Here is a 13,029-nt window from a genome sequence, read left to right as displayed (position 1 = left end):
ATAAAACTGAAATAAAATTTCATTTTTTGTTTTTATAGAACATGTAATTATATCCAAATGAGACATGTTTCCATAAATGAGTCATAAAATCTTAAAATAAAACCTGACACATGGACGCGACATTATGGGTGTTAACCTGGTTCACCTGCTGGACGCATGACCCCCCCCTCCCTCTCGCTAGACACATTCCCCCCCGGCTCTGAAGAGAGGTTCAGGGTTCAACACACGTGCATGGCTCTTGTGGGGGCTGCGATTGGCTGAGGCGCGTCTGTAGCTCCCGCCCCTCCCTCCCTACGTCATCACGGCGGTGTCTGTGGGGCTCTGCAGCGCGGACAGAGAGCCGCACTGCACACTGAATAATCCTGGACGGGGCGAGGCGGCGATCCCAGTGTGGCCCTCATCCATCATCGCTATGGGAATTACCACAGCGTTCTTTCTGAACCAAGCCCTCATCCCGTACTATCTGAAACCGGTCCACCTGGAGACACAGACTATAAAACACTGCAGTTGAGACTGTCGCTGCACCACAGAGCCCAGCTCAGCTTCTCTCCTCCAGCAAGCAGAGGAGGATGATGAGGATGAGACACATCTAGAGATGAGAAGTGTTTCTCTTGCTGACAACTTGGACAAGGACGTTCGCTCGACTCTCATCTAAGTCTGTGTTTTTCTAGATCGGGACGATGCCCGTCATGTGTGTGTCCGCAGTGGTGAGTACATTACACTTCATTCACCTCCGCCTGTGCTTGTTTTTATTCTTTATTCTAAGGACTCCACCAGCAGGTTCTCCATTTAAAGGAGCAGTACCTGTTTTTTTTGAAGCTCCACCAGTTCGTCCCAGACTAAACTTTCACGTCAAGTAGCCACATTTTCTGACTTAAATAAATTCCAGAAAGCCGATTTTTTTTTTTAGTTATTTTAAAAATCATCTCATCAGTGTGTCATTCACTCCTCTGTGGGTGAACAACACAAAAGAGTCTCCAGTGGAAGGATGGAAAAAGAAAGGACACTCAGCAGTCTATTGTTTACCCCGTTGCACTTGTGTCAACCAAACAACTGGGAATGTCAGTTGAGTCTTATCTGTTGACTGTCTGTCACAGCAAAGACAAGGGTTGATACCACAGAGCTAGTGAAAACAAAAACAAGTACACAAAGAGGAAAAATACAATTTAATAAAAACTTGGTTTATTTAGCAAAACTAGATGAGATTGTCATCTAAAATGTGGCTGTTAATGTACCTATATTGCACAGACCATATTATTGTTATTATCATATATTAAATATGGATGGATGTTTTTATGCCTGTAATCATGATGTCAGACTGTTGTCCCTTTGTTATGACAGTGATGTGTTGAATACAGTTTGACCAGTAGCTGCTAGACCTGAAGGTCTCATCATTCTCTCTGTGAGTCAGAGCAGGCTTCAACACAAAGACTTTGCCTTTGTCTCCTCACAAAGCAGGAAGGCTGTCTGTCTGTTGGGTTGATGAGGATTGGATCTGAAATTCATGGTTGGAGTTTGGAATCTTTTAGGTTTAAGATGCAATGATGGTAAAATTGGACTTTGAGGCGACTGTTTTTATTTTTTGTCTTTTCAAATGAAGAAATGGATGTCAACTCATTGTCGAACTGTTGCTGTTGTATCAATACAATAGGGGTTTGATTACAATTAGGGCTGCAACTAGTGATTCATTTCATTACTGATTAATCATTTTGTCTATAAAATGTCAATGAATAGTAAAAAGATCAGTTTATCATGAATGACAAGAGAAGCTTCAATCTTCACATTTGAGAAGCTAAAATCAGCAAATGTTTGGATTTTTGCTTAAAAATGACTAAAATGATTATTTGATTATCAAAGTAGTTGCTAATTAATTTCCTGTCAATCGACTAATCAATTAATGGACTAACTGTTGTAGCTATACTATGCAAGAAAACAGTGAAAAATGTCCGTCACAGTTTCCTAAAGGTGAGTTAAAGTTTTAGGAAGTATGGGCGTCCTGGGAGGACTGTCTTACAGAGTTCTGCTACCTGACCCAAACACAAAAGGTCCCAACAATAGAGCTGCAACGATTAGTTGATTATTCGATTAGCCAATACATAGAAAATTGATCTGCAACTTGTTTAATAATCACTCGATAGTTTTTAGTTGTTTTTTAAAGAAAAAAAGTCATAATTCTCTGGTTCCAGCTTCTCAAATGAATACAATATAATGTGAATGAATATTTTCTTGTTTGTTTCTTTGACAATAGTAAACTGAATATTGTTGGAATGTTGACTGTTGGCTTGGACAAAACAAGATGTTTAAGGACAACTCCTTGGGCTTTGTGATCAACATTTTTCATCATTTTCTGACATTTTATGGACCAAACAACTAATCGATTAATCAAGAAAATAATCGACAAATGAATCGATAATGAAAATAATAATTAGTTGCAGCCCTACCCAACAAAGTATCAGCTTTCAGGTCTAGTTGGGGCTGTGTTGTTGTGTAAAGCCTTGGGCCTTTTTGGTTCAGGTTTGTGTTTCAAATGGAATATATAAAGATTCTCTCTCTCTTTGACTTTACCAATCACCTGAGTCTGTGTGTCATGTTGCAGGTAAGATACACAACGCCCTATGGCAAGAGTAACAGAGACAGAATGTAGCTAGCCTGGCAAGAGCTTACAGTCAACAAAAAGCCTTAGGTCTCAGACTGGGTAGGGTCCAAAAATGGGAAGTATCGGTCGGGTTCGTCTGGGTCTTAAAGACATGGGTACAGGCCGGGTTCAGGGCTCAGTTTTAGGCAAGTGCAGAGGACCACAGTACTTTTGAGCATGAACTATTACTAATCATGCACTGCACCCTTCTTGTTTTCCAGCTCTCAATTGTAAAAAAAACAGATGCTAATATCCCTGGTTTTCCTTCCCCAGTATTTAGCTATATCTGAAACACATTTAACACACTTGGTTTCCAATGCAAAATAAAAAATACTGAAAGCTGGCTCTTAAAAGCTGCCACTTTCAATTCAGCACATTCAGTGCACCAGGACATGAAAGTGAAACTTGAGTAACATCTCTTTAAAAATCATTGTCTGCCCCGTATTTAATCTTTTAGTTCATTTGTCTGGTTAATACAGTTTAAATGACATAACACCACCTGTCACAATATAATACCACTAAAGGATGACGCTAAGTTAGCTGTGCAATTTTTCTGTATAATAACCATTACCGTGCTTGAAACCCACTTTAAACATTCAACTAGTCCAACTGCACAATATATGCACATACAATATTTATAACTCCTATCACTTTACAAATGCACAACAAAGACAATCTGTTGAAGAAGAGACTAATGTTGGCAGGCAACAAGCTTATGTTTTCACAAAGGGTGAGCTGAGTTCCTCTTGGTGTTCCCCGTTTCAGTCATTAGCAGTAAACTCAAAACATCTACACAAATAATCATCGCTGCCTGTTGTCAGCAATAAATTCAGCGCCACTGACTCCAAACAGAGTCTCTTTCTCTGAGCTGAAATGAGCTGCGGCCGCAGTGCAGGATGACACAAGGACGCACAGCAACAGGTGCTGCCTAGTGTGTGTGTGTGTGTTGGAGGAGGGGTGCCGTGTGTGTTTTTGTGAGTATTTGTCTGCCAATGTGTGCTTGTCTATGAATATTTGTATGTGTGTGTGTGTGTGTGTGTGTGTTGGTGGTGGGCCATACTTTAATTGGATAGTAATTACAGCTTAATGTTCTCGGCCACACACACACACCCAAATATTTGTATGCATACACCTCATTATGTAACTCACGTGTTCTCAGACACACACAAACACATATACACACACACCATCCTAAACAGTAGCTTGATTGTTTTCTGTCATGACCCGCCATGGACAGTAAATGGAGTCATTCCTAAAAGCCTGGCTATAAAATCTCTAAAACATTTGCAATAATGCGCTGTCTGACTTCTGTCTGTCCTCAGTATAAACAACAGTGTGCTTTCTGCTCTGTGGTAAAGTTTGTTGCTGCTAAGCATTAATCACAAGTCTTGTCACAGGATGAGACTGTAGCCAGTACATGTAGCTGTACAGGGAAGCCTTCAAGTCATATGTCTTGCAGACAGGCAGCTCTTACGTCATGTTGACAGTATGTGTATATGTGACAGTATTCTGTATGTGTTGGCATGCAGCCTGTTTGTACACGTGCGTCTTTACTGCTTAATTTAGGATGTAGTCAGGAAATGTAAAGACACTCAAAGGTGCTGCTCCTGCCTGTTGTTGTGTAGTCTTACATGTTAGATAATGTATGCTACAAGCTAAAGTTTTACACATGGCATAAAAGTGTTGTATATAGTATTATAAAATCAATTACTACATTCATTTTGTGATATATATACAGTGTAGTAGGGGTCAACATGAGGGGGTGGTTAAAATGTATTCCAGTGTAAAACACTTCCAGTAAACTCTTTAGTAAAGTCAAAGAAAAAATGTTAGAGGAAAGGCTTTATGGGAAATGTGGTTTTATTTTACAGACAAACAACATCACTAACAGTACCCAAGTGGCAACCTCCCTGGGTGAAAGCTGAAGCATTTAAGTGTTACTCCAGTCTAGCATTGCGCTTCCATAAAGTTAGGTATTTGCAAGTGACAGATTAAAAATAGAATGGTCAACATTGAAGCAGCTGAGGCTGAGATATCCTGACTTTTAGTTCCCAAAACACAGGATCCTACATTTCCCATAATGCAACCTGATAGTGTTTTGTTCTCAGAGATTCCCTGCCTGGTAAATTCTGACATCTTTCAAACTCCTTGTGTCCAATTTTAAATGCAAATGCTTTGTTATAAATGTTATAAACTTGTAGTCCCCAAACTGAGATAACCCTGATGACATCACTATGACATCATCAGGGTTATAATTTCAGACATGACAAAGCTCCTCCTGAGACCCAAAAAGACATGAAAAAACTTTTTTCACAGTCTGAGTCAGTACTCCCCATGACAAACACATTGACTTGGCCCTTTAATCTGCAGTTCCTCTAATGGCCACTAGATGCTAGTTTAAAGAAAACACCACCTGTGTTGAAGTCAATAGGTGAACCCCCAACTTCTCTCTCTAAATACAGCACATTTTCTACAAATTAGGAGCTTAAGTGTTCATTTCTACCAATGTGAATGTTAATGCTGGTTTTAAAATTGACTTAATTTGATAAGTAAGATTCTAAGAACAGAGAATTTAGACATGAAGGCTTAAAGAGGGGAACATTTGGAGGAACGTTGGCTTGGTGTCACATTCAGTCGTGTTGGTTGCCCCTCTTCATCCCATCTCAGCTCCACCCAGGCTCCACTCTCACTGTTGAAATTTGAATATTGTGGTTGCAGCACTTGAAAAAGATGGTGCACAAACTGAATCCGGGCTTGATAACACCTTACAACTGTTTTTGTACAATTTACAATAATTCTACAATCATAAGACATTGGCTGCCTACTGTAATTCTATGAAGATATGGCATCAATAATGCATTGATGTTTAAAAATGCTCCAGGCAACACACACACACAAAACAGAAAGAGGAAAGACAGACTATTGGCGCATATTGTACGTGCGATTAAGAGCAAACACACCCATATAAATACTCCCTCATTCACTGCTCCATTAATACACTGTCTTCACCCCTCGTTGACTCTTATACTAGTCAAAACACACATCTGAGGAATCGTGCGTGCGGTCACAGCACCGCATCACATGCCAAAAATGTGCAGACAACTGATGGTTCACACTCACAGACCAAAGAAAAAAAAAAGAGGGAAGTGAAAAGAGGTTCAGGTTTAGCCGTCTTGTCACCTAAAAAAAGATATGACCTATCAGTTTTACTTCCGCTTCAATGCCTGCAAGCAAATTGGGTGCTAGGCGTGTCTCTAGACGGGTTTGTAGCTGCTGCTGGAGGTAGAATTACAGGGTGTTCTGCTCAGCCAGCCAGCCAGGCGGGGAGTCACGAAGTCAGGGGGTTGAGGTGTTTTTTTTTTTCACTGAGTGACTGCGTGTGCGTGCGTGTGTGTGTGTGTGTTGTGGGTGGCTGTGCTCGACAGGAACCTGCTCTGCAGTGGTGCAGTGGTGCTACTCTGTTGCCTATATGATGTAAACAAGAGTTGCCTGACCGACGACCACACCCTCAGATCTCTTCCTTCACCCTCTGCTCTGTCCTCTACTCTGTCAGTGAGTCACAGCGGCATCAGTCCCCTGTGATCCCCTCCACAGTTTCCACTAACAGATTAAACCCCAGCATACAGCAAAATTCCTCAGGATTGGGTTGCATAAACGATATGGAAATACATCTCTTAGTTTGTCCAAAGTCCTCACTAAATTTACAGTAACTACTAGTTTCAAACTAGAGATTTAGGACTATCTTTGTAAAGATATAAGTAATGTGTAATCACTTACAAGCAGCGTGAAATCCTTAGTGGTCAAGACTCCTCTGGATGCTTTGTTGTTGGAAGCTTGATTCATTTTCAAAGGGAAGTTTGGGTGAAACTTGCCTTCAAGTTCTGCACAGATTTGCCAAAAAACTAACAAGAAAAAGCAATGCAGGTGGTACAGAGAGTCATCACTTTCCGTAGATAAGTATCAGTGGAGGAGAAGATCAATGTTGTAATTTCTGGTATCCTGCTTTTGTGTGTTCCTTGCATCCAAGATTACAGATATACAAGCCAAAAGAAAGTGCTGCTCGGCACAAACTCGTAAAATTGTTGGAGAATGTCATGAATAAGCTATCTACTCACTAGCATTGATGCACCCACAGTGGCAAACAAGAAGTGGTGCACATGTTGTTGTACTATTTGTTTATTTCCAGTGGGACTTTATGGTAAGCCTTCATTCAGACCAGCAATAGTATTGTGTCCGGCTTAAATTTTGTGAGGTAACGTGATCCAGCAATGCACCGTGTTGTCAATGCACCCAATCAAATATGTGCGATTGCACATTCCTGGCAGGTCAATTTGTTACAACCACTGCATATGTCTTTTGTTTACCTCTGGATTGTAAAGACAAAGGATAAAGTGATTGTCACCTTGATAGATTCGGAAAATCATTCTGCATACTATTGCTTTAGTGACTGATCAGCCTTCAGGCTCAGACTCATAAATCTGTCATCCTTCCTTGATTTCATTACATTTTTTTTACCAGTACTTGTAGAAACACGTTGGTGGCACTGCTACTTTCATTCTGAACTCTTTAACCTACCTGCCAAAAACAGACATTACTTTGTTTTATTAATAGATATAGATATACATATATATACACATATATATATATATATATATATATATATATATATATATATATATATGTGTGTGTGTGTGTGTGTGTGTGTGTGTGTAAATGTATGTTTCAGATTAATTGAATATCTATTCAGAGGGAAATAACCAACTAAGTTACAATACCAGTTAAAGGACAAGTACACAATTTTTCAAGTCTGTCTTAAAACAACAGTCAGGTGCTCAAATGAACATTGAAACATGTTTTCTTGCTGTAATCATCCCTCCTGTTCATACTGACCATTAGAAGATCTCTTCATAAAGCAACTTAACAATGTAAGTGATGGGGGACAAAAATCCACAGTCCTCCCTCTGTGCAAAAATGTATTTAAACATTTATCTGAAGCTAATATGAAGCTTCCGTCAAGTAGATATCTTTCAACGTTACAGTCTTTTTAGTGCCAAGGTTGCTCTTTTTGTTACTATACTTCCATCGCAGCTCAACAAGGAAACGCTGTCTGAGGAAACACAAAGAGAGAATTTGATGTTAAAAAGACTGTAAATGTGGCAGATATTCATTTGACTGCTGAAGCCTTATATAAGCTTCACATCAACTTTTAAATGCATTTTTGCATTTGTGATGTGGATTTTGGACTTACATTGAAAGCACATTTGAAGGGGGTCTTTTAATAGCCAGTATGAACAGGAGGAATGATTACAGTAAGGAAAACCTCTTTCAGTGTACCTATGGACACCTGACTGCTGTTTTAAGACACACTTGAAAAATTGTGAACCTATCCTTTAATCTGCTGCCATAACGTCCCAATAAGTCATGACCTTGTGATAGTATGTGCAATACCAGGACTCTAAAACTGAAGTAGCTAAATGGAATCCAGTCATCAGTCATTTTATTATTTACACCTGTACTTTTGCTACTGTGACAAAATGTCTGGAAATCATGACTGGGAAGATTTCTACAAACTTCCTGTTTTTTCAGAGACTCATCAATGATAAGTAGGAAGAAGTGAAACATGTGTCGGGTTGGTACCATATGACTGTCCACACCTTCTCAAGGTTGATAGCAGAGTGACAAAGACTGCAGTGCACAGGGAGCTGGATATACTAAACTAGAAATGAACAGATACAGAACAGTAGCACAGTGCTTGTTCCTGTCTGATTGGCTGAGGGGCCTTTGCACCAGGCAGATGATGTAGTTTATGGGCAGTGCGGCAAGACATAGAAATAAGTTGGCAATATACATGGAAAAGCTGGCAGCACTAAGACTTAAATTGATTCTTGCATCGCTGAGCTGCAGAGGTACCCATGAGGAGGCTCCAGCCAGTGTCTGTCTTCTGTGTGTGTGCATGTGTGTATGTGTGCGAGCAGGAATGTACTGACAAAGTGCCAGCATTGCACTTTGTTTCCTCTTCTCCTTTTTATGTCTTTGTTTTATTTTCTTAATGGCGAACAGGAAATGCAGTGATTGGGAGGGAGGGACGCTCACAGACACAACCACAGAGAGACACACACACACACACTCACTCACCGAATGTGAGCCTCTATTTTTCTGCCATTAGCTTACTGCACTCCTTCCTTCCTTGACATGTTGAATAGCAGCCGGCACAGTAATTATCCTCATTGGCTTAAAATCGTAGCTGCAGACAGAGTCAGGTCATCTGAGGTTGGTGTACTCCCTGAGGAGCTTTATCGCAAGCTTTTATCTAGGAGGCAACATACACAGTGATATCAGCTTGGTGAATTAGTGTGTGTTGCCTGATTTCCAAGTACTCTCTTGCCATTGGTTGTTTTGCCTTCCACTGGCTTCACATATCATAATGGTCAATGACCTACGAAATAGTGCAGGGTAAACAAATGCAGACTCAGTTACAGTGTTTTATTTACTGTCAAATATTTTCAGAATGACATAAATCATTATGGTATGTAATCATAAGTCACAGTTACAGTTTATATGTGTAACCTTAATTTAGATAAGGTACTGTGAAGAAACTGGTAGCTCACCCGCTGACATTAAAACATGAGTCATGCTGGTCAATATGTAACTTAAATATGTGTCCAGCTCAAACATTAAAGGAATAGTTTGACATTTTTAGAATTATGCTTACGCGCTTTCTTGCAGAGTGAAATACGAAGCCAGAGCCAACAGCTGGTTAGCTTAGCTTAGCATATAAACTGGAAGCAGCTGGAAACAGCTAGCCTTGCTCTGTCCAAAGGTTAAAGAAAAGCATCTCTAAAACTCATTAATTAAAACATGTTATCTTGTTTTTTTAACCCATACAAAAATTTCTCAGGAATGAAGTTTTTACATTTTGGTTTTATCCATGCTCCAACATTCGAATTTCTCAGGAAAAAGCCAAAGCACCTGGGACCAGAATCAATTAATAGTTGTGGTATCACGATTTAGATACTAAATCGAAAATCAATCAAAATGAGTGTTTGATTTCGACCTTTGAAATCAAAAGCAGGATCGGTAGTTCTCCCAGTATTTTTTCGCTCTTTACCCCGCCTACTAGTGCACGTACACTGTGAGTCCGAAGAAAAAAAAAAACAACATTTCAAAGACAACACGGTGTAGCTTACCGTTAGCCTGCAGCTGCATTACTTTTTGAGACACCACGGCTGCTGCCAGAGTCGGAGATGACGGAGAAACAACAGAACTGGAAAATCTTCCTGCTTTCTTGAAGTCACCGGTGTGGCAACATTTTGCCTTCCCCAGGAGTTGTGTAAACAACAAACACGTCATTGACAGAAAAACTAGTTTTTAGGCTATGCTACACAGTTTGGTAAAGTTGGAAATAATTGACAGATTCAAACTTCCTGGATCAATAACTCATAAGCGAAACGTTGCTAAAACACAAATGACACGTCTTTCCTACCGTTGTAAGGTAGACAGCAAACTGCAACCTAATTTCCACCAAAATGAGCTGTCCTCCGAGCTGGGCAAATAACATCGGTCTCTATGTACAGCTGGCTGTGAGCCGAGAGCACAGGGACCGTCTAGAACAGTGGTTCTCAAAGTGGGGTCCGGGAACCCCCAAGGGTTCTTGAGGGGGTTGCAGGAGGGTCCTTAGCAAAAAGGGGAAGAATTTAGTTTCACTATAATCCCATCCAGTAACGCAATGACACTTTTAACATCATCAAACAAAGAGAGATGTCCTCCCCTTTCATGGTGATCATGACATGCAGTCACAGAGCCCAGAAGCCCCGCCCCGCTGCTGCAGAGCGGAGCGGCTCGCTGACCGCTTGTTTATTCCAAGATTATTAATATTTAACATGTTACGTGTCCAAATGCACCAAATTTGACACTGCACTCCCTTGTGTCCCCAGTAATGCAACTGCCAAGTGTAAAGTAGATCAGATGAACGGTTCTCGAGATAAACAAAGGACAAACTTACATCCATCCATACAGACAGGCAGACAGACAGAGATTCCTTGCTTTATATAGAGAGATAATAAAGTGACTGTGCATGTAATTGCTTATGCAAAAACATGGATTTGAGTGTTAAACTATTCTTTGAAGTGAAACTGATATTTGAATTGCTTTGGTTATCAACCATTAGCGATTTAATCTCTGTCGCTTTACAACATTCAGTATTTGAGAAGAGCCAGCATGCTGTGAAGTTTGTATTTCATGTCATTTCAACGTGACTCATTTAGTTGAGCAAGCAACCACAGACCTCAGCACTTATACACCACTGTTCTCCGTAAAACCGTGATTACTTTACCACACAGTGTCACAGAGTAACCGAGGGAGATTAATACACTTGAATACAATTTAAATGTGTTTTTTGTTAATTACAATTTTGGCCAGATAAGTACACAAATCAAAAAAACACCAAGGATATATTGTGTTGAGTTCATAGCAAAAATGTAATTTAACATCTCTTTTAAATATATGGTCTATGTAGTGTGATGTAGCATGTAAAGGTTAATTCTATAAGTGTAATAATTTCTGCTTATGAGGGTGAAAGCAGCCTCTGCAATAATACACTGCAGAAAACCCTGACATGTTAATATTACATACAAATATGTTGGCAGACACAAATGGCAATTTCACAAACTTGCAGATGCAGACGCATATTCCAGGCTTTAGAAAGAGCCACAGAGGAATTCTGCAATTTTCGATCACAGTGTTTACCTACAAAGATGAGTTATGAAGCTCATTTCTCTTGGTATTTTTTAATGAGTCTGCTCCTCCAGACAAAACAAAATCTGCACCATGGGTATCAGCATGAAACGCTTATGCGCCCTGCACTAAACCATCAGAAAGTTCCTGTTTAATACCAGCATGCCTTTCCTTCCACAGCCTCACATTAAATAGTGAGTGATACACCTCAATTATGGTTATGGTAAAGGGCAGGGCATGCTGTTTCAATAATAAAATTCAACAAACAAGCAGAAAGAGCCATGGGGGGACCATCCATTGTCCTGTAACAAGCAGAATGTTCCCATTTACTGCTGCATGCACACCCTACCAGTGTTTGACTTTGAACGTGGATGTGAATGAATGCATTGATGTTACTGACGCAACTGAGTTATGAGCAGCATGTCGAGAACATGCTCTGATGTTTATGGATGAGGTTCTGGGAAGGAACACAAAGAGCCAAATTGGTGGTGTGGTGAAAGGGCACTGGAACACTGAAAGAATGGACAGCATTCTCCTTAGCACCAATCATAAAATGATTTTGTCTTCCTTTGAACATTTATTTAAGAGTTTGTGGGGAAACTTTTTTTGTATCCCACAATTTCCCTTGAAAAACCTCACTGACCCCAGTGTCCTCAGCAATAGAATTTATTCAAACCACTTAGGTGTCCAAAGGACTAAAAAACATCAAAACACAATTCATGATTTATGTATGTGTGGTGTGTTTATGGACCTTGACTCCCTCCACTCCCTTAAGAAACTACTGGTATTACACTGGCATGACTCTAAACTGATGCTTTTTGTTTAGTGGAAGATTTCGATCAGCCCTCATGGATGACAAACATTCACATGCGTCATCAGCAAAATTCTCCCCTCAGTGCATCACTTCAAACCCCACCAGCCCTGTTTGTTCTGCATACACACACACACACACACACATGCACACATGCACACACACAAGCTGCTAGTCTCCATTCACATTTGTCTGAGTACACACACTCTGCGGGGAAGAACACACTTAAACACACATTTTTGCACGCATATCCGAATTTAGTCTGACCTGTCTCTATCTCTGTCTGTGTTTGTGTCTGTTGTTTCCGTCACCGTGTCCTCATCTTTCACATTTCTCTCTCGTACTTCATGCCGCTTTTTATTCCTGTTGTGACACAATAGTTGGTGATCCTACATGAAATCACAGGTCACACTTTGTTTTTTCTCCAGCCATAACTGATATTTTCTGACTCAAGTTTCTGATATACTTTAGTTACAGATTCACAAACTGTGATACACATAGATTAGGAAAAATAGAATGCAAATCAAGCTTAATTTAACTTATAAAGTTAAAGCCACTATGCACAGTAATAGAAAGTTTTTTACTTTGGCGCCCCACAGTGCAGTGTTTCCCACAGAATTAGATTTGGTGGTAGCTGACTGGGGGGGTCAGCTACCATCAAATTATTAATGTAATAATTAATTATTAAAAGATGAATTACTAGTGCAGTGCCCATTCAAAACGTGTCTCTTCAGAACAGACCGATTGCTTATTATTTCTTGAGAACCACATATATATGAATCAATTGACAAACAATAAGGAATTAATCAACCGAATAGTGTCAGAGAAACACTGATTTTCAATGTGAAAC

At 40.0% G+C, this 13,029-nt stretch overlaps 1 protein-coding gene across 1 annotated transcript in view; it reads left to right on the top strand.

Annotated features, from left to right (window-relative positions):
• The first annotated feature begins 327 nt into the window (after positions 1-327).
• Positions 328-13,029, top strand: part of tnfrsf21 (tumor necrosis factor receptor superfamily, member 21) — a 58,838-nt gene continuing 46,136 nt past the window's right edge. The window contains exon 1 of the mRNA XM_067571810.1: positions 328-707. Within this exon, the coding sequence (XP_067427911.1) occupies positions 681-707 (27 nt within the window). The 5' untranslated portion in view covers positions 328-680. The remainder of the gene's footprint in view (positions 708-13,029) is intronic.

Source organism: Thunnus thynnus, chromosome 18 (assembly GCF_963924715.1).
Source record: "Thunnus thynnus chromosome 18, fThuThy2.1, whole genome shotgun sequence".
NCBI classification, from domain to species: Eukaryota; Metazoa; Chordata; class Actinopteri; order Scombriformes; family Scombridae; genus Thunnus; species Thunnus thynnus.
The sequence above is the reverse complement of the archived record's forward strand: the minus strand, read 5'-3'. Positions and strand labels throughout refer to the sequence as shown.